Here is a 22,220-nt window from a genome sequence, read left to right as displayed (position 1 = left end):
TCTTCCATCAGTGGCCTGGATATATGCTTCCCACCTGCTTGCCCTCCAGCTTCAATGCTAGGATTTAGGAGAGCATCTGCTTCCCTGCAGGGGGAAGGGAGAGGGAGTTGTAGTGGGGAGGGGAAAGGGAGGAAGGGAATACACACACAACTTTTTTTCTTTGTGCTTTTTCTGTCTCTGGGTGCTGCCAAACAACCTGTTTATTCATCCTGCTTTGTTTGCAGGGAGATAAGACCAAATTTGCCATTTAATGGGCATTCATTTGGATTTGTTTGTGGGAAGGTTAGATGAGGAGGTTACAAGCAGTGTTATCCCACACTTTCTAGTGCATTTCCCTGTCATTTTCCTTATCACAAACAGTCTAATTTTTGCAAGAGAGGTGGGCAGGGGAAGCAGGTTTGTTCTGAAACAACTCCCCATCACCTAGAATTGCACACTGTGAATTTGCTGGTATGTGTTTGAATCCCACCCGAAAATAGCAGCAGTCTGGAAGCACCCTCTTTCTCTCTTCTGACCCACTTTACAACTGGTAGCCCATGGTGCTTGTGAGCAAAGATTGTGCCAAAGGCTAGTATGCCAGCATTTGCCATAAGTTGTTTGTGGTGCACACATTGTGTGAGCTGTCTCAGGTGAGGAAGGAGACACTCTTGAAAACTTATCAGACGTAAATTAGCAAGCAGCATGAAAAATTGTTATCTGGAATTGTTTTCTTTATTTCACACATGTACATGCCAGACATTTAAAGCACATTTAGAGCACCTTTTCACTCCCATTGGATCCTGGGAGCTGTCGCTTACTTCTTACAAATTTACAGTTCCAGAACCTTGAATAAACTACAGTTCTCAGGATTATTTGAGGGGTAAGGTACCCCTGCCCGTACGGGCCAGTAGGGTTGCGTGCTCATTTCACTCTAGAGGCTGTGAGCCGGCGCCGTCCGAAGACACCTCCGGGTCACGTGGCCAGCGTGACAAAGCTGCAGCTGGCGAGCCAGCACCAGTGGAGCACACGGAAACACCGTTTACCTTCCCGCTATAAAGCGGTACCTATTTATCTACTTGCACTTAAGAGTGCTTGCGAACTGCTAGGTGGGCAGGAGCTGGGACCGAAAGACGAGAGCTCACCCCGCCGTGGGGATTCGAACCGCCGACCATACGATCGGCAAGTCCTAGGCACTGAGGTTTTACCCACAGTGCCACCCGCGTCCCTCCCTATTTGAGGGGTAATGTACTTTAAATATATGGTGTTTATGCAGTATTTGTTTTCATGTTTTCGCTACTTTGTGAGTAGAGCTACCTGCAAAAATCCAGCTGGTTGTTCATGCCAACCTGGTTGTTCCCATTCAGATTTCTTCTGTCCGCTGCAGATGCAACATTGATCTTTAGCATTGCCTGTAGAGTCACATTAAGGGTGTCGGTGGATACTTTTACGGACTTTCCATTTCTTACAGCCTCATCCTAACCATACTTTCTCAGAAGTAAATCCAGTTGATCTGGCTTTTGAGATAAAGGAATAACCATAAAGTTTCAAGCCTATCTGCATATCCATGAGGTCTAGAAACTTTAAAAAAAACATAGTCTCAGGATACTGAATTCTGATTGCTTGTGTGATAATAGAATTGTGCTGTGCATTTTCTTTTTTTGGACTGTATTTGCACTTCTGTCAGATTGAAACATATTATTAATTAATTAATTAATTAATTAATTACCGTAATTACCTGCCCTGCACCCTAAGGGCCCAGAGCAGGTTACAACACAATATTGAAAACAGTTTAAAATAACTTGCAATCTCAAAAATAGGGTTGGTCCTGAAAATATACACCTCAGGTGTCAAACGTCAGGGTAAAGAAATTTATATTCACTGTACTGTAAGCTGTATGCAGAAGGTACCAGGCAGGCATACTTCTGTGAGAAGAGAATTCCACAATTTAGGGGCTGCCACAGAGAATGCCACAGAGAACTGCCAAGAGGACACCTCCCCACTGATCTTAGCAACCAAGAGGGTCTATAGAAAAGGATGCCGTCTTTCAGTCATAGTTTTGACGCTTGGCAGAACTCATTCCATTTTTTGATTCTATACAGAACGTTGTACACACACAGTTGGTGCCAAGTATTCCGTTGCATCTAAAGTTAGATCTACTCAGAGTAGGTGCATTGAAATCAGAAGACATTAGTAATTTCATTGGGTCATTAATTTCATTGGGTCAACTTAAAGTAGATTTCACAGCAGGCAAGGCTTCCTCTCCCCACTCACTTGGGATCCAGTCCAACACCTCATAGCTAATACTGTTTCTCAAGAGAAGCCCAGCACATTAGATAACCCTACCTGCCTCCTCCCACCCATCCTTACAGGTGGTTTCCCTCTCAGCCCCCCATAACAACTTTCAGCTGTGTGTGGAGATGCATGCTTGTGCCTCCCCAGATCATGGTGCCTCACAATTGGCACAGTGCCCCAGATCAGTGCCCGCCCCCGCCCCCCATGCCTGGAATGGTTGGGCCTGCCTGCTTGCCTTGGGGGCGGGCATTGCAGGCAGGCAGGCAGGCGAGCCCTCATTAATTATCTAATCTCCCCTTTATGTTTAATTTACAGGCTGTAGCTGCTCTGGCCATATGCTCCTTTTGTTGTTCCTGCCTCTTTGTTGTGTCAGCCTTGCTTTGCCTCCTCTGATTTGCTTCTGACTCAGAAATCCGCCCTCCTCCCGTGCATTCTCTCTCCTCTCCCCCCCCCCACGTCACCCCAAACACGAGGCAATTGCAGGAAATTCCCTTTCAGTCCTGTCCCCCGCCTCCCCTTGCAACCTCCTCCTCCCCCGCCAATCCATCACTGTATGCGGTTTGCTGCTGGCTGGGAATTTTGTTTGTAGATTTCCTCTCCCTCCTTTTCTTCCCTTCCTTCCTTCCCCACTATCATCAGTTCCAGATTTGTAAAGGGGATTTGCAACTGTCCGCAGAGAGGCTCCCCTGTGCTCCCCCATTCCTCCCCCCTCCACAGCAGTGATCCTCCTTCCACCCCCTTTCTTGATCTCTCTCCCCCCCCCCATCTCTAATCTGTCAGCAGTCCACTCCAGGAGACGGTTTTGGCTGGCGCTGGTCCTCAGCACCCCCTTTGCCATTGGCGGCTCCCCCGTGTCTATCTCTCTCTCTCTCTGTTTCTAAGGTACGTGCAAAGCAGCCTTTGATGTCATTTATTGTCCAACACCCCCTCCCTTTTCCTACCAGGGGCTTGCTGTGGGGTTCTTGGGGAACAGACGGACACTTGCAGGTTTCTGATCCTGTAGAAGCTCAAGCGTTCATTAATGGGTCCCTGTCTTATGGGTGGTGGGCAGAAGTTTTGCAAATGATACTTCTCTCTCTCTCTTTCTTTCTCCCACTCTCCTGTGATGGCAATAATTAGAAATCCATTGTGTCCCCCAAAAAAACTTGTTGCTGACTTTCAAGGCCATTTTCTTTCTCTGGTTTCATCCTCTGAAATATATTTTGTTAACTTGCTGCTCTAGCAACCTGCTTCCCAGTTCCACCTCAGATCTGCCTGCCCCCTCATTTTGGCTCCTGAACTGGAGGGAATTTTGACTAAAGCTCAGTTTACATTCTGCACCTGTCTGCTTGTGATGGGAGAGTGAGAGAAGACAGGTGCGAAGGAAATCTCTCCCCCCCCCCCATCTTCCAGAAGTTCATTGCCGGGACTGGTCCAAACCTTTTAAGTTGGGGATGGGTGGGACAGCCAAGAAGGTCTAGCAGTTTCAGGGGCTGCAAAGGTCAAGTTGCTTAATGTAATTCTGGGACAGAAGGTGTGTGTAGGGGGCAGGAAGAGCTGCACTAAGTCCCCTTCTTGACTTCTTGTGGCGTGCCCTCCTCCCAATTTTCTGGTGTCTATTCAAGAACAAATTATTTGCTGGCTGGGTAGGAAACTTTTTGCAAACTTGCTGCAAACTTTTGCCAAGTGTTTTTATAAGGATGTTATTTTATATTATTTTAATCCTGGTGTGTTTGTGCTTTGCAGTTGCTTGTCTTTTTAAGAGCGTTCTTTTTTGTTGGTTTCTTTTATTCCTTTATCTACTCAATGAGAGCTGGGAAACTTGATCTCATGTGGATTTGGTGGCCAAACTCTCCCCTTGAACTTGTGCATGTTTGCATCCGGCTATGTGTTACTCTTATATTGTGAATGAGTGAGAGATGGATTCTTTTTGTACTACTACTACTACTTCTCTCTCTCTCTCTCTCCCCCCCCCCCCCAGTGGAGAGCACTGACTTGGGAAGGGAGTGGAAGTTGTGTGTGAGAAAGAGAGAGCGAGAAGGGGGTGGGGGAGAGGTAAAATAATTCTGTAGCCTTGTTACCCAGAGATTGAGACCGGACTCTCTGAAGCTGAAATGGGAAAAGAACAACTCTCCACTATTTGCCTACTATTCTCTTAACTGCACAGTGTTGTGTCTGAGATTCACAGGGATGCAGTCTGTGTGTGTATGTGTGATATCTCTACTCTCACACTACTCTTGTTTGCCTGCTATTTTTGAGTGATTCACCAGAGTTAATCTCAAAGAATAATTTTGGTAACTAAAGTCCCCCCCCTTTTTTTAAACTAACCTGGCATGGTGGGATCCGGTGCCTGAACTCTGCCATGGCAGTTTCTGTTTCTCCCCACAGCTTGGGCTTTTCTTATAAGGCTGGACTAAAAGTCCCTCTAGTCCACCTGATTCATACAAGCAGTGCGCGACAACAATACTCCTCACCCAAGCTTGTTCCCCAGCAACTAGCATTCAGAGGTAGACTGCCTATGAACCTGGAGGTTCCGTATAGCTATCATGCCTAATAACCATTGACAGACCCCTCTTTCTCTGTAGCTTTGCCCAGTCCCCTTCAGACAATATCTAAACTGGTGGCCATCATCACATCTTATGGCAGTGAATGTTAGCAATTAACTGGGTAGTGTGAAGAAGTATTTGTTCCAAGAGGAATTTGGGACTGCACCTTTTAAGGTAGGGGGAAACGTCATTCCTCCTCCACTGGAAGATGCAGCATTTCAGGACTGTGTGCAGTAGGCCTTAGTTTGATTTTCAGCTGTGACAGTCACAGTGTCTCCTTGCATCACTTTGACAGTCATTCCTATCCTTTTTAAATTCACTGTAACCAGAGTAACTATGCATATTGCAAAAATCTAGGCACTGGGTGTTGCATTAAGAGCTAGTGTTATCTAGTGACTAGAGACCTGGGTTGAAGGTCTGGTACATCCCTGCGGTATCATCACAATCTGTAAACTCAAGGTCATGTCATGCCAGGGGGATATTTTTAGGCCTTATCTGTATATTTTATCTATAAGCTGCCTTGAGTCCTGTCATGGAAAAAGGTGGGGTATAAATAAATACATAATAATAACAATACATTTAAAGTAGTATCATAACACTTTAGACAGCCATGACTTCTCCCTAAAAATCCCAGGAACAGTAGTTTAAGGGTGCTGAGAGTTATAAGGGGACCCTTATTCTCCTCGGGACACGGGTGGTGCTGTGGATTAAACCACAGAGCCTAGGACTTGCCAATCAGAAGGTTGGCGGTACGAAACCCTGCGATGGGGTGAGCTCCCGTTGCTCAGCCCCTGCTCCTGCCAACCTAGCAGTTCAAAAGCCCGTCAAAGTGCAAGTAGATAAATAAGTACCGCTCCAGCCGGAAGGTAAAAGGTGCTTCTGTGTGCTGCTCTGGTTCACCAGAAGCGGCTTAGTCATGCTGGCCACATGACCCAGAAGCTGTACGCCAGCTCCCTCGGCCAATAAAGCAAGATGAGCACCGCAACCCCAGAGTCGGTCACGACTGGACCTTATGGTCAGGGGTCCCTTTACCTTTACCTTATTCTCCTCACAGAGCTATAATTCCCAGAGTTTCCTGGGGAGCGAGATTGATTGTCAAACCACTCTGGGAATTGTAGCTTTGTGAGGTGGATAGGGCTTTCTCCTACCAATTCTTAGCACCCTTTACAAACTTCTGTTCCCAGGATTATTTTGCATGGAATCTGTGACTGTTTAAAGTACAGTGCAGTGGTACCTCATTTTAAGAACAGTCCTGTTTACGAACGATTCAGTTTACGAATTCCACAAAACTGGAAATAGTGTCCTGGTTTGCAAACTTTACCTTGGCCTAAAAATGGAATCCGAACGGTTTAAGGACAATGGCTGAGACCTCATTCGGTTAAGTGTGCCTTGGTTTAAGAATGGTTTCAGTTTAAGAACTAACTTCCGGAACAAATTAAGTTCGTAAACCAAGGTACCACTGTAGTATGATATTGTTTTAAATGTATAGTCCAGATGGGATCTTAGGATGGCATTCTGTATGGGGACTCATCAGCCACAGAATTCCCTTTCTTTTGCCATAACTCATCTGGAGCCCAGGTAAAATATCTCCATTTGGACATGCATGCAGTGCTAGGGGATTGGCAAAGGCATGACTATAAAGCGCAAAAGTATACACACAAACACACATTTCTGTGCCAGTGTCATAACCTACTCCCTGAAGCAAGGAAAGTGAGTTTATTTCCTGTATCCCATTGCCCAACTTGCCAACTAAAAAAGCCTAAAAGGAGTGTACAGTTAAAAACAAGCCAACACAGCATAGTATAAACATAATACAACAACAGGGAAACTGGCAATGATTAGAAAGCAAACCTCAGTGAAATCAAAAGGTGTCAGTTTGAAGGCCCCCTACAAATATTCGGGGATCATTGCATTTTTCCTGCTTGCCAGTAGGCAAGATGGAGCCTGGTGGGCCTCAGTTGGAAAGGAATCCCACTATCTTGACACCACAACAGAAAAACCTCTGACGGCGGAGTAACCTTCAGAAATTCTGTGACCTGCAGAAATTAGATGCATTAATTTGCATAATTATCCTGCTTTTGATACTTACATGGGAGACACAAATAATAATATAGGTTCCAGAGGTCCTGCCCCTCTATATGTTTGGAAATCCAGCTCAGCCTCCCTTCTGACTTCTAAGATTTCATCCATAATCACTCAATATCATCCCTCCTCCCACTTAACACTGAAGTCACAACTCACCGTAGACATTCCAAGGCACCTGCTGGCTTCAGTGTACTGGCACAGGTACACCAATGGGGTTCTCAAGAGTTGGTTCTCTGCCCACTCCTAGAAATGATGCTGGTGCATAGCTCAGGTGCCTACACTGTTCTCCATAGAGAGAAGTTGTGAAGAGAGAAAGTATTTTCAGTACACATGGAACACAGGAATTTGATTAGGACACGTGAAGAACATGTGCTGGGTCAGACTGTCAACTCCAGCTTCTGTTTCATCAGCAACTAGCCAGACATTTGGGGCATGAAGTTGACTGCCCTTCTCTGGCTTGGTTGTCCTTTTCACCTTGTGTTATTAAGCATACTGCACTAGCACATGGAGGCTTCATTGAGCCATCATAGCTAATAGACATTTTTCTTCATGAATTTATCCATTCACTTTTTAAAAAAAGAGTTGCCTGCATCTCGTCACCGTTGTCACTCCCTGTGCTGCAAGTTAATTTTGTGTTGGATGAAGAAGTAATGTACCCACCCTCCTTTTTTTGGAGGGACTGTACATCACTTGGACATGGAACATGTGTTAGGAAATGATAAACACCCCCCTCCCCACAAAAAAACCTGGTTTCTTGAGTGTCTTTTGCAACAGGTTATTGACCCAATAATAGTGCATTAGTGGTGAACTTATACCTAACCAAACATCATTCTGCTTTATGAGTTGTTCTGTGGTGCTTTTCCAATGTTACTGTGTTCTTGATATCTGGAGGGACACTCTTGTGCTATAGTGCAACAAAAATGTGAACTTTTATGTTATGAAATGTTACAGTATTTCATCAGGAAGTCATGGGGAATGAAAGAGTCCAAAAACTTTCTCAGGCACAAACAGTATTGAAAGCGGCACCAATGCCATAATGAGCGCAAATAATCAGGAATGTGCAATAAATAAAAGGATGTGTCGAGAGGCCCTAAATTGTAGCAGGCCGCTTATTAAAAGACCGTATGCTAGGAAGTTGTGTAAAACAGTTCAGCTGGGATGGTTGTCTGGTTGACTTTGATACGGGACACTGCACCTCTGCTGCAGTCTTTTGCCCTTCTAGCATAAGGGAAGCTTGCTCTGCGTGGCAGAGCTTCTCCTGCTCTCGACTTCCCCTAGGAAGCCAGGAATGGATGTTGTGGTCTTGGCTGGGTTTTACTAGCCTTTCCAAGCTCTCTGAGGTGAAGCCAAAACCAACCTCTTGGTAGGTTCTTGCTCTCTCCCCAACCCACCCAGCCCAAGCATTCTGTGACTTGTCTGCTTTGCAAGCTGGAGAACCGTCCTGCCAAGCCCCAAAGCCTGGCTCTGCTCCTGGAACCAAAAGCCTGGCCAAGCCTCTGGAGCTGATGGGCCACATCTGAAGAGTGAGAGGCTGCACCACAGTGGGATGAAGTCACTGTCAACGCCGAGGTGGGGGCAACAGAGGCCACACTGGGCCTTTCCCACTGCCCTGGCCTTATTGCAGTTCATCCTCTCACCACCCCACACTCCCATGGACACAAGGCCAAAGCAGGCTCTTGGCTCTCAATTCCCTTTTTGTCATGCTCATCCATAAAGGGCCTTGTCTGCATAAATTGGAAAAAGGACTCAATTTCTTCAGAAGGCAAGGGAGGTGCCTCTCTGGGTTCCCATGATGCATCTACCAAGCAAGGTGTGTGTGTGTGTGTGTGTGTGTGTGGAGGGCCTGCAGTTTGGTTAAGGGGTCAGGAACTGAGGAGGACTATCGCCCACCATCTCCCTACAGTAGTTTCAGGGATCACTGACAACCCTACGTTCTTTGTGTATCTGTCCTGTCTGGTGAGTCACAGAACTAGAGTTTGGAGCATCTTCCTGGGCAGTGAAGGATTTGACTGCTCTGGTGAAGGATTTGTAGCTCGCCCAGGCTGGCTTTTGGGCTGGCCCTTGTTTGGCCTGGATATTTTGTCTGAGCATTTTCTGCCCATGGCACATTTCTGTGTGTCTTTGCCTCTGATTCCGTGGCACGACCCCAAGGCTAGACTTCTGGTTTCCTTCTGACAGCTGCCTATATCTTAGCTTTGAGAAGCAAAAGATGCCCAGTCGTGGAGGTTTTCAAGGAAACATTGGGCAGGCATCTGGTTATGGCTTATATTTCTTACTTGGCCCTGGGCCCTGCACAGCATCAGCCAATTCAACTTTTGGGGTTGTAGTGACAGAAGCATACAATGTTTAGAGTACTGGACTTTGGCCTGGGATAGTTGAGCTCATCTCTCTATTCATAAACTCACTGGGTGGCCCTGGGTAAGTTAATTTCTCTATGCTTCAGACCCCTGTTGGTAAAATCGGAGCAATAGGGACACACCTCTGAGGAGTGTTGAGAAGATAAATGAGATAAATTGTATATCTTTTTGAAAGAAAGAAAGAAAGAAAGAAAGAAAGAATAAATACATTACAGCAGTGGTTCCCAAACTGTCTCCTGCTCCGACCACTTGAAAAAATTGCTGGAGTTCTTGGGAAACCATTTAATGATCCTCCCATGTGTTGTAGCAATTGCAATTTGCTGTGCTAGATGGTGTATGGTTTATAATTCCATTTCTATTTCTTCTTTTATTTCTTATATTGAATCTGACCATGTTAAAATTTGAATTCCATAGAATTAAAATTGTACGTGTTCTTCACAGACATTCCACAGACCACCTGAATGAAGCTCATGGACCACTGGTGGTTTGTAGTCTTGTACTATAGAAGTTAATAACAATATCTTTCAGGTGGCAGGACCAAGAGTCCAGGGTCACTAAAAGTACTTAAAATATGCTCATGCGATAATGGCCAAAATAAAATACCCATTAAATTGTAAAGTGTTGTATATTGTAACAGATTAATGTCCATATATGCTTAACAGCAGCCATAAAACCCATCCAAGGAAGAATGATTTAACAGCATTTCCAGAGGAAACTTGAGTTTCAACTTTGACAAGTCTGTGGAGAACAGGAGTGGTGTATCTGTAGTTGCCCATTCACATGTGATCCTCATTGCTGAATGTTGCTGCCACTGAACAATCAGTAGGAGTGGGTTGTTAACTAGCCGTAAGAGCAGGAGACAAGGGGTGAGAGTGAGGCTCTGTACACCCCACACATTTAAAGGACACAGCTTCCCCCCAAAGAATCCTGGGGGTTGTAGTTAAGGGTGCTGGGAATTGTAGCTCTGTGAGGGGCAAACTGGCCCTAAGGGTAACTTTGGGGGAAGTCATTCTTAAAATGTATGGTGTGTATGCAGCCTTGGAAGCAAGACAGAGAAAACCAATCACAAAATGGGGAAAGCAGGCAAATGGAATTTATTCCAAGCCTAGGTGTTTGGGAACAAGCTCTTCCTCGTTGGGAAACTTTTACCAGAAATTCTCACCAAATGCATGGACTACTCTATTGACTCCTATAGCAAAATCATGCAGTCATTGCAGTGCCCTTACATTTAGTGAGAATTGCTGCCAAAAATATTCCCCCCACACCAAGCACTGAATTGTTCAGAAACTGCCCGGCCCTGGGATAAATCTCATACCAAGCACCTGGAGGGTTTCCCTCTCCCCCCACCCTTAGCCTTGCTGAACATGCAGGCTCTACCAGAGGCTTCTGTCTTCCTGCTCTCACACTCCCACACTAGCCTTCTTCCTCCTGGGTCTGGTAGCCGCCTCTGCTTCTCCCTCTGTCTGATTTGCTGCTTGACTTTGGCACTGTCTCCCTTGAGCCGGAGGTGGAACTCTCTGGTGCCTTTTTCCTGGCACCATCTCAGGAGCCAGCCCCCTCTGCAGCAGTGGCCGAGCCCTGTGAATGGAGTCAATTGTTTGGCTTACCACAACTGGGGCCATGCGGGATAAGCTGGGCTTTCTCGCACCGTGTGTGGCCTCGGCTCAGCCCTGGCTCCTGCGACATTAGCAGCGGCAGGAGGGTCTTGGGCCTGTTCCCGAGGCCTTGCCCGCTCCTCAGGACAGCTGGCTCCATGCGAGGGGATGACAGCATTTCCGGGCAGGCCCCCAGAAGCCAAAGGCCTTTGAAAAGGGTGGGAGGAGGCAGCTGGCCACACTCCAGAGGAGTAGCAGAACCGTGTTCATTTGGCTTAGGAGCGGATTGTGTTATTGTCTAGGTTGCAGCAGTCACGGCCTTGCAGGACATATATATGCCTCCTCACAGAGCCAGCAGGGCATAGTGTAAGGGTGAGCAGTACAAGTGGCATATTGTTGTTGGGGGGACACTGTAGAGGTTATGCCTTGCAGCAGACCACAAATGGTCTCGGCTTCAGGTGATGGGAAAGACCTCTGCTCTCTGCCTGAGACCTAGGAGAAGCAATGCCCATTTAAAAAGATGACACTGGGCTGGATGGACAGACAGTCTAGCCTGGCACAAAGACAGTCTAGCCTGGCACAGCTTCTTATTGCATTTGTGTGCTGTTAAATGCAGGCTGATGTTCCTTAGTGTCTGCAAATGGGGAAAGAAGGGAAGGACCAGGGTCAACAACTGCCAGGGCCAGTGACCCATTTGGGACCCATAGGGACATAGGAAGCTGCATAATACCTAATACGTTAATATATCTGTATTAGAGACATGGAACCCATGCTAGTACAACTCCCATCATCCTTGACCATTGGCCATGCTAGTTGGGACTGATGGGAGTTGGTAGTCCAATGACATCAGGAGGGCCATGGATTCCCTATCCCTGATCTGTACAAACACTTCTGTACTACTATTGGACATTCATTCCCACAAGGGCTCTTTTTTATGTGGTGATGTCCATTCTTGTTTATGTGATGGTGAGGAAGAGGCACTCTTCATGGGCTCAGATGCAGTCTTTATAACTGCTATCTATATCCAGTCTCTGACTTCCATTAAGCCCCACTCTGCTTTTCTTTTAGGGTTCCTTCAGATAAGCTGTTTGTTCAGTCTTGATTTTCACAAAGCTTATGTGGTGGTTAAGTTATGTCCACTGAGCATTTATTTTGGTTTGTTTGTCTGAGTTACCATGTATTCCTGATAACTATTCATTCATCTCCCACTTTTCAGTGTAATTCCCCATCACTTTCCAAACCATAAAAATGCAGTTCTTTTTTAAAATGTGGATTTGTTGTGCTAGGGTGACAGAGGTCTTTAATCCACATTAAATGCAGAAACCTAAGGGTCCAGTTTGCACCTGAATATCTCCTGCAAAATAGGGACAGTCTGGCCACACTCTTAACACTTAGATCAACAGGGCAGTGTGGTCTGTAATAAAGCCTTTCAGGGCTGGCTGCTTTCCAGAGTAATAGTGACTGTCCAAAAGTCCCGGTGCTTAGATATCCTATGTGTCATACATCACTTTGTTGGCTCTCCAGCTCTGTCTCTCCCGCTCCCCTTTTCACTGCCAGCCACTCTTCAAGAAACATCTCCCTTGCAGCAGCCCGTTAATGCCCAATGACGTGTCCTATTCACATGGTGTTTAAGTGCTTAATGGAGTGTGCAGGTAATGGTACTCTGCATTTCCTTATTGCACTGGTAAGTAATACCAGCTTCGGGTTGCATCTTTGAGTCTCTTGGGATGGGAGTTGCCTGTAGGTCTCCTTGTCCCACTCCCAGCCTGCCTCCCCCTATTCATCCCACCTCTCCCCATCTCCACACATGGGGATTAATGCAGTTGAGGGAAGTACAAAGCCTGGAAAAAAGCAAGACAGAAAGTGACAGTGGAAATCTCAAAAACAGAAGATGTAAGCATCAGTGCAAGCCTCAGTCAGGGTCAGACTGTGTGTGTAAAATCCCCAGATGTGTTTTGTTTTGTTTTTAATGAAAAGCAGACCCAGGAAACAACAGAGCTGAGTGGAGTAGTGATAGGGTGTGTTGCACTTAATGCTGCCCCCACTGGGAGCTTAAAAGCACTCCCCCCCCATCTAGAACCCCACAGAGGAGACACATAGCTTGGGTGGATTTTGTGCAGATACTTGGCTAGTTGGGAAACGGTTATTCATTCCTCCTCTTTCCCCTTGTGGGACCTCTGAGGCTGCTTTTTAGTTTTTTAAAAAAGAAGACAAAACCCAATTCCCTACATTTGGGCTTTCAAGCAAGCATTTGACATGGGAGATGATGAATTAGCAAGAGAGGTAAATGAATAGAATCTTGGATTGTAGGACAGCAAAGGGCCAGGCCTTCAAGCCCAACCCCACTTCCTTCTCCCCCCACCCCACTCCTTACATGGCAGGACCATTCACTGAGGCTGTGCAGGATTTTGTGGAATACTGGCAAAAAAACCTTCAATGGACAACCTCTACACTACCACCACTATTTTATTCTTAAAACAACCCTTTGAGGTACGTTAGACCAGCCAGTGAGTTCCATAGCTGCATGGGCATGCACTCTGGGCTGCATACACAATGTACATTTAAAGTGTGTGACTCCGCCCCCCAATAAATCCTGGGAACTGTAGTTTGTTTAAGAGTTTGGGGAGTTGTAGTTCTGTGGTGGTAGTTCTCAGGATTCTTTGGGGGAAATCATGTGCTTTGTGTAGCTGCAATGTTCTTCCTGCTAGATGTTTTCAATTTTATTGGGGATCCTTAGCACTGTTGAAGGGGCTTAGTTTGTGTAGCAACATATTTTCAGTATTTGGGTGGCTGCCTGAGAAACATAGATGGCACAAGCTAACCTCTTTCTAGTTGGGAACTCTCTTCTTCCCTCCTTCTGTACATCCTCATTTAACTGAGGTGAAGCCCTCCCAGTGGGATAAGAGGAATGGCCTTGCAAGCCCCTTTGCCTCATAAGGTGACCTCTGACCTGACCCTGAACATTGGCCTGCATCAGCCTTTTCCTGCTGAGGTGTGACAGCCGTGGCCTCAGCCAGGGCTAATGATCTCACAGGAGCAAAAATCCTGCTTTGCTGGTCGCCTTGGCGACCCTGGCACAGACCCATAATCCAGTATAATTCACCCAGTGGTGACTTTGCAAATGGGCAAGGACTGGGGAAATCCGAGAGGGAATCCCCCCTGCCCACATACACCCAACCAGGGTCAGTTTTCCCTTTTTACTCATGCGCTCTTTAGGACAGGAAAAGGCTCCACCAATATGTCTGGGTCCCAAAGTGATAATGTTGAAACTAAAGCCAGTCAAATTCAATCAGGCATTTTAATCTTTGCATTAATTCAATTTACCCAGTTTGAAATCAAAAAATAAAAGAGGATCCCCCCCTCCAGATTCACATGTTAAAGTTTAAAGAAAAGATACTGGGACTGTGTACATATTATATATTTATAGCTCAAAATTCCTGGGAATTGTAGTTTACCCCCTCACAGAGCTGCTGTTTCCAGCACTTTTATCAAAATGTGGTTCCCATGATTCTTTGCAGAATGATAATGTTCTTTCAGTGTGTTTGAAATGTCTGGTGTGCACATAGCCTAGCATTTGAGTGGGCTTTTGTTTTATTGCTGTTCTTGTTTTGTAGCTCCAAACTTTCTCTATCTGCAGCAGATCTCCTCTGCAGCTTATGTTAATTGTCACACAGACCAGCTGAGCTCTTGCAAGAAGGAGCTCTGTAGTGGATAAAAGGGGTAGTTACCTGCCCCATGAAAATCTGACCCCAACCTGATTGTGAAGCTGTGAAGCTTTATTGATGTTTATGCAACTGTGATTAAACATGTGTAGAAGAGGTACAGATTTTGCTGGGGACCACACCTCTGAAGAACTCATCTCCTGAATGCTAGGTACAGCCAGGGAATTTTGCTACCTCAGTTCCATAAACCTACCTTGACTATCTTGTGCCCACCAGCCTTGAGGTAGGTCCAATTGAAGGGTAGCAGGAGCCAGCACAAAACGTTGCCACTCTTTGGTATTTCAGAGCAAAAGAACATCAGCAACGCTTGTGGCTTCTTTTTGCAAGAATCCCTGCCAAGAGGAAAGCAACACCCCCTGGAGGCAGTGTGGGGTACTGACACCTTACTCTTTTTTTCCAAAGGGAAACAGCTGGCTCTGCTGGCAGAGGAGACAAGACCCTCCTCCTCCTTCTTCTCCATCAACAGGGCTGCACCTGCTTAATTACTTTAGGAGATTACAGGCCTCTTTGTCAGGGCAGGAGATTAGATTAGAGCAGGGATGATGCCTGCACGAAGCAGGGACCCCTCTTCACACTAACTGCCTCCCCTCCCTCTGCCACTGCTGCAGAATTAAAACCAAGCAACATGCAGAGCTACAGAGAAGGGAAGTAAACCGGAAAGAGCTTGGCTGCCCCTGCAAAGTGGGAGGGAATGACGGAACCCAGATATTGTGCTGCACCACAGAGTCCAAGTGTTGGACCTTAACCTTTTCTACAGGATCAGGTGTTCTTGACACCCATTGAGACTGGTGTGACATAAGTCTGGGAGGCCCACAGGACATGGAGCCAGAGCCAATGATAGGTAGAGTCAACTAATTCTGGTTTTCTCCCCAACTCTCATCCCTGCTGGTGAGCTATGCAAGGGCAATCCTGAGACTGAGGGGGAAGAAAGATAGCAGTGCCACCGTCTGGACTAGTTGTACTTACAAAGGCAAGCTGGTGGGGATTGATTTGGACAGCTTGAGAATGGTGGGGTAGTGTCCCATTTGCCCTGATGGGCGAGTCTTCACTGGAAAGGATGCTGAGATACGTATTGAAAATTGCAGACTCCTGCTGGGAAAAATACTGTTTGAATGGCTTGTGCTTGCAAGCCAGCTGTGGTAAGACAAACCCTTTTATTCACTTGGCTGGGAGATGCTGGGCATATGACCTTTTTAAAATGCTGTCTGGTACAAGCTGCTGTGTCATACCAGTGTTTTTCAAAGCATTTTGCTATACATTACTATAAAGTCACCATATATCTAGCTCATTTATTTGAGACCTACCAACTTTGGCAGTGTCTTGTTGCAACATTTAGGATAAAAAGGGAACTATTTATTCACACAGTATGTAGTTAAACTATGGAACTCACTTCCACAGAGGCAGTGATGGCTATCAACTTGAATGGTTTTAGAAGAGGATTGGACAAATTGATGGAGGAGAAGGCTACTGATGACTTCTAGCCAACATAGTTAGACTTTTCCTCCTTGGTTGCAGGCAGTAATGCTTCTGAATACCATAGAACCATAGAATTGTAGTTTGAAGGGACCCCGAGGCTCATCTAGTCTAAGTTACCCTCTGCAATACAGGAATCTCAACTAGGTCATACATGACAGATAACCATCCAATCTCTTGCTTAAAAACCTCCAAGGAAGAATAGTTTGTTTACTGGAACCTCCTTTCTTGTTACTTGAATGCACTGATTTGGGTTCTAACCTCTGGAGCAGCAAAAAAACAAGCTTGTTCCATCTTCCAGCGTGACATCGCTGCTCTGGCGAGCCAGAGCCGCACACGGAAATGCCGTTTACCTTCCCGCTGGTAAGCGGTCCCTATTTATCTACTTGCACCCGGAGGTGCTTTCGAACTGCTAGGTTGGCAGGCGCTGGGACCGAGCAGCGGGAGCGCACCCCGCCGCAGGGATTCAAACCGCCGACCTTTCGATCGGCAAGTCCTAGGCGCTGAGGCTTTAACCCACAGCGCCACCTGCGTCCCACAATATGTGTGTGTTACCCGCCCCCTTTCCCAGGTAAAATCCTGCATTAGGGCCTCCTCACGATGCAGATGGTGTGCATTTAATCTGTGGATTACCAGAGCAATGTACCTCATCTTAAGTCTGTCTTTCGATGGCAGGCAGGAGATGAGAACAAATGCTTTAATCTACCACCACTGCGTGCTGGGGATGAGACAAGGCTTTAGTTGAAACCCCTGATTACCTGCCCTAGCGTGTGGCGTGCCAGTGCGTCTCTCTGGGCTTTGCTTTCTAGTGCCCAAGTGTTTATTTACCATGGAATAAGACTCTGTGAAAGTCCATTCCTCTGCTGGCTGCCCACAGGCCAGATCAGTGCTGCTGAATCTCTCCAGCTGGGCTTCTGGAGCTCTGCTTTCCCACTCCCAGCACAGTTGCCTTTCTCGGGGCTGTTTTCTCTGCTGCCGCTAGTAGCTTCTGGCTCAGCCCGGCACAGTCACTTGGCTTCCTTCTTAGCTGTGGTTTTTTGCTCCAAAAAGAAAAAAAATAGGTTGTTGTGGAGAAGGATTCCAAGCAGGCACTTAGTTTGCAAATATTTTTGTGAGATCTATCTCTGTATGTAAAAGTAGCTGCTTAACTGCATGCTCCTGCGCCTTGAAGCCAGTTGCTCATACAATGCACAACAGTGATTCGTATCTGTACCGCTGCCTTCTCTCTTGGACAGGAAACATGATGTGCATTTGTGGGTGATTATATCTGGAGGTGTGGAAGACACAACCTTGATTTGGATCTGATTCCTTGAAAAAATCACATATCTGCCTTTGCAAACTAGTGTCCCAAGGAGGTGATGCTGGCAAGGCAGGAATATCTGCAGATGTGAAAGGGCAAAATTGCACACATCTCCTGTTACTTATAAGAGGAGTTTGTATTATAACTTATAATACAGCAGGTGTGCATCTGTGTATGTGTATTGTCTTCAGGGAATGTGTGCTGATGGCCACAGCCAGCTGGAAGTGTGAGGGAGAGATGATGCATTTGAGGGCAACAAGTCAAGAAATGAACTTGCCTTTCTCTCATTTCAAATACCTCTCACTTCAAACACACTATTCAATTAAATTGCATTTGAAGCACATCCCAAAGAATCCTGGGAACTGTAGTTTGTTAAGGATGGTTGTAATTGTAGCTCGATGAGGAGTAAACTACAGTTCTCAGGATTCTTCAGTGAAAGTCATGTGCTTTAAATGTATGGTGAGGATGTGGTCCTGCCTTCCAACAGCAGGTTTGATTATAGGGTGCTTAAAAAGTCCATGAGAACAAATCAGTTGCATTTGCATAGGGTACGGCTGACACATGCCCCCCACCAAGAATTAGTAGAGGGGGCAGGAAAGATTCTCTCAGCTTCCTTGATAGCTTGCCAGTTTCTAACCCCAGCCTGGCAGAGCCTGGAAGGTTCTGCAGCCTGACAAAGAGAATCTCCTGCAGCTCCAAATCCCTGCGTGGTGATTTGCCGTTCCGCTTTTCAGGAGTCCCAATTAATCAGTATTAATTTAATCCAGTGTGACTTGGCAGTGCCGCTCTCCCACCTACTTGGGGGGGCTGACATTATCAGGAGCTGATAAGCCCGTTGTTACGCATACCCCCGCGCTAATGAATTTCCTGTTGGTCCAATTTGCTGAGTGGTTGTCTTCTTTGAGGACTGCAAATCCCTCTCCTTTCTCCTCTATCTGTGTGCTGAGCGGAAAGCGGATACTTGGAGGCAGGAAGGCTATTAGGGGGCTTCAAGGAACTAGCACACAGAAGCTGCTGCTCTTGGTTCAGTTCATTTGTGGGGAACCTCCAGCCCAGGGGGCAGCTGTAGCCCTCGAGGTCTCCCTAGCTGGCCCTTGGATCTCTCCCCAGGCACACCCCTCATTAGCCCTGCTTCACACCATAAGTATTTTTGCTTGAATAGAACGTGTCCTTGGAATAATGCCTCTTGCTTGTCTGGATGGGGGAATAAAGATATATGTGTGTGTGTGTGTGTGTGTGTGTGTGTGTGTGTGTGTGTGTATGCGCGCGCACACAGAAACTAGGCTACTGTACTATGGCAAAATTTACATTAATTCCTCCACCTCTTTTGCCTTTGGCTGGAGAAGCTTCCCCACCCCTGCCATAGTACAATGGGAAAGCTCAGGCTTTTGTTCCTGGATCAATCAAACCCTGGCCTTTCTGAGCAACAGGATCCTGGGTTGCTGGGCTGGGGAAGACCATAAAGAGCTGCTGTCAGGTGGAGCAAATAGTACTGGGTTAGACAGAACATAGGAAACTTCCTTTTTCCACACCAAGCTATTCATTTAACTAGCCCAGTATTTTCTGCTCTCTCCAGAAGCAATTCTCTGGAGTGTCAGGCAGAAAATGGCCTTTCCTAGCACCTATTCCTGGGTCTTTTAAAAACTGGCAATCCCAGTGATCCCTCCCCAGACGGCCTGACAGCTCTTTATATCCCACTTGCTGCGTAACTGGAGTGAGTTTTGAAAACAAGGTAAAGGGGCATGAGGTTGCACATGGATAATGGATGTGATGGCCAACTGTTATTATAGGAAGGGTTGTAGCTTAGTGGTAGTGCACTTGCTTTGCTTGCAGAAGGTCCCAGCCTCAATCCCCTGACATCTTCAGCTAGGGCTGGGAAAGAGTGAACCCTGTTCTGGAAAATTCTGGAAAGCTGCTGCCAGTCAGTGTCAACAGTACTTAGCAAGATGGTCTGACTCAACATAAAGCAGCTTCTTTACATTTCTACCCATCTTGTGTGTAGCACGATTGCCATGTTTTAATGTAATATGGGTTTCACGGTGGATAATATTTCACAGCCAAGACAGTTGGGAACATGAGTAGCAGGGACTGGGAGATGGGGAATTTCCATTGTGAAAACTCCCTTGAAAACCAGAGAGATGTGTGACAGATCTCCTTTTACTTTTCAGACGCCTGTGACATGGTAGAGGAAATGGTAGGGATCAGCATGTCCCAGTTAGTTTTTATACCTGGTTATTCTAAGCCAGTAATTTCTTATTTTAGGACTAATAATACCAGACTACTTTACAGGGCTGTTGTGAAGATTTCTGAGATAGTGCATGTGAAGTGCCTCAAATCCTTGAATGTGCACTTGAAAGTGTATAAATGCCAAGCATCTATCTGTATTCTATTATTATATTTAGTTAATGAGATTTTGGAGAGCTATGGATGAACAGTTCCTTGCAGTATCTTGATATCCATTAATATTCCTGGAGGGAATTAGACAATTGATCTAATGATTACTTGGATACTCATTTCCTATCCAATGGCAGGAGACCATGTGATAAAAGTGGCACATACCCAGGTGATCATGTGATAATCACAATCAACATATGTATAGCATGGTTGACAGAAGAAAAGGAGTTAGGAAAATGTGTTTCATTATTTTCAGAGTCTGTATTAAAGCAGGGATCACAAAAATGGTGCCCTTGAGCTCTTCCCGTGGTGCCCATAAAATCTCTGAGCCCCTCTCCCCATTGTCACCTTGGTCATGAGACAGTGGTGCTGATTACCTTTTTTCTTCCTTGAAAAGAACATAGAGCTGAAGGAGGAAGTTGGAAGAGTGATGCTTTCCCCCACTTCCTCTTATGTACTTTTTAAGGCTCATATTAATTCTACTTGAACTTTTACCCAGATCTTTTGGAAAACTGGAGTATGTATGCACATGCTTTCCTCCTTTGTGTCTGTTGGTTTGAGGGGTGCTGATCTGTGAGAGTGGGGGAAAGTGACCAGAGGGAGTGGCACCCATGGCACCCATACAGAAAACCAAATGTGCAGTGGTTGGTGACCCCTGCCTTAAAAGAATAGGTTGTTGCTCCCTGGCTCTGGCCTAGCACCTGTAGTCTCAGTCATGGGTCTAGGCAATGCAAGTTCAGATTCCACTCTGTCCTTGACCTTGTTGGCTGATTTTAGGCAAACTGTTCTTTTTCAATACAGTATTGGTTTCCTTCTCCATCTTTAAAGGTTTCACATGGCAGAAGATGCTGGTGCATAGGTACTCATCAGTAGATGGCACTTTATACTGGTTTCAGGGGAATCGTCTGTGCTGTGGACTAGCGGCTTTGTTAGGCCTATACCTCTTCCCTTGGTTGGAATAACTACCATACTGAATTCTTTTGCATCTGGTAATCTGTGCTAATTTAGTATTCCTTATTGCATGGCTAAAGCAACAAATCCACTGGTCGGTCTCTCTCTCTCTCTCTCTCTCTCTCTCTCTCACACACACACACACACACACACACACACACACACACACCAGCCTTTGCTGTCTTGGCAGAGGGTGCTGTGCTGTCATTTTGTGGTTCTTGGCTGGAAATCAGCTGCTAGTCTTTCCAGAGAATGTAACTGTCTGGCTTACCCAAGTGGATTTTTGGAGGTAGGTTCCATCAGCACTGGCTGCCTGTTTGCCACTGAGCCCAAGTTGAGGTTTTTGTTCTGATGTATAAAGCTCTAAATGGTTTGGGACCCAGGTACTGACCAGAAGGCCTCCTTCCCTCCAGCCCGTCACTTGAGAGAAATCCAATGGGTGGGGGGAGGACCCTGTGGATTGTCCAAGGGGCAATTACCCATCAGAGGGCCTTCTCAGCAGTAGCACCCAATCATGCAACCCCCCCAGCCCAGCCCCACTCTAGAGGTTAGGCTGGTGCCAACATTGTGCACATTTAGGCACCAGTTGAATATCTGCCTCTTTGTTCAGACTTTCTAGCATTTGGACTGCACAGTAGGAAATTGAAGTATTACTGATGTTCTTTGGTGTTATTTGGTACATACTTTATGCATGTACTTGTTGCAAACTGCAGTGCAGGGCCTTGTGACAAAAGGCAGGATATAAGTAATAGTAATAAGAACAACAATAATAGCAACAGCCCTATCCCAGAGTGCCATGGTCTGGTGCGATGGGCAGCACATCTGCTCTCAAGGAGACAAACTGTTCATTTCCACCTAAGCACGACTTGCTGACTTGTCCTCTGGAAGTCGTCCCTTGGGGAATATGTCTCTGGCGTGAGCTTGAAGCAACAAAGACACTCAGCGATGCTGAAAAGGAGATGGACCCCATGAAGGATGTTGGAATGAAAGGCTGCCACTGTGCCTCTCCCCTTGCTTCTCCACCAGTTCCTGTTGGGTTAGACCATAAGTTCACCAACTCCAACCTAGTGCTGTCCAGGTGTTTTGGGCTATAGCTCTCAAATGACTGGGGCTGATGGGAATTGTAGTCTAGAATTTCTGGAAGGCCCAAGATTGGTGAAGGCTGACATACTCTGTCAGTATCTTTCCAAGAGAGCACAGCCAAATGCCTCTTGGAAATTGGGAATGAAGTGTTTAATATGCAAAGAAATTGCTGTGTATGCCTGACAGACAGACAATATCCCCTCTTTGGAGACCCCTCCATTAAGGGGAAGAGCCTTAGCTCAGTAGTAGAGCACCTGCTTTTCATGCAGAAGGTCCCAGACTCCATCCCCAGCATCTCTAAATAAGACTGTGGAAGATGGCTGACAGATATCCTGGAGAGCTACTGCCAGTCAGTGTAGACAATACTGAGCTAAATAACTCAATGGACTGACTCAGCATAAGGCAACTTCCACAGTTTCTGTGTTCCAGCGTTGTGTTGTGAAGCTGTGTGTACTCTCTCTCTC

At 46.2% G+C, this 22,220-nt stretch overlaps 1 protein-coding gene across 5 annotated transcripts in view; it reads left to right on the top strand.

Annotated features, from left to right (window-relative positions):
* GSE1 (Gse1 coiled-coil protein) overlaps window positions 1-22,220 on the top strand; it is a 443,607-nt gene that overhangs the window by 132,419 nt on the left and 288,968 nt on the right. The window contains exon 2 of one of the 5 annotated variants that reach the window (XM_083752946.1): window positions 3,055-3,153. The exons of the other annotated variants lie outside the window; for them this stretch is intronic. Within the exon in view, the coding sequence (XP_083609072.1) occupies window positions 3,055-3,153 (99 nt within the window). The remainder of the gene's footprint in view (window positions 1-3,054; window positions 3,154-22,220) is intronic. 5 annotated transcript variants of the gene reach the window in all.

Source organism: Podarcis gaigeae, assembly GCF_964106915.1.
Source record: "Podarcis gaigeae genome assembly, chromosome: 8".
Taxonomy (NCBI): Eukaryota; Metazoa; Chordata; class Lepidosauria; order Squamata; family Lacertidae; genus Podarcis; species Podarcis gaigeae.
The sequence above is the reverse complement of the archived record's forward strand: the minus strand, read 5'-3'. Positions and strand labels throughout refer to the sequence as shown.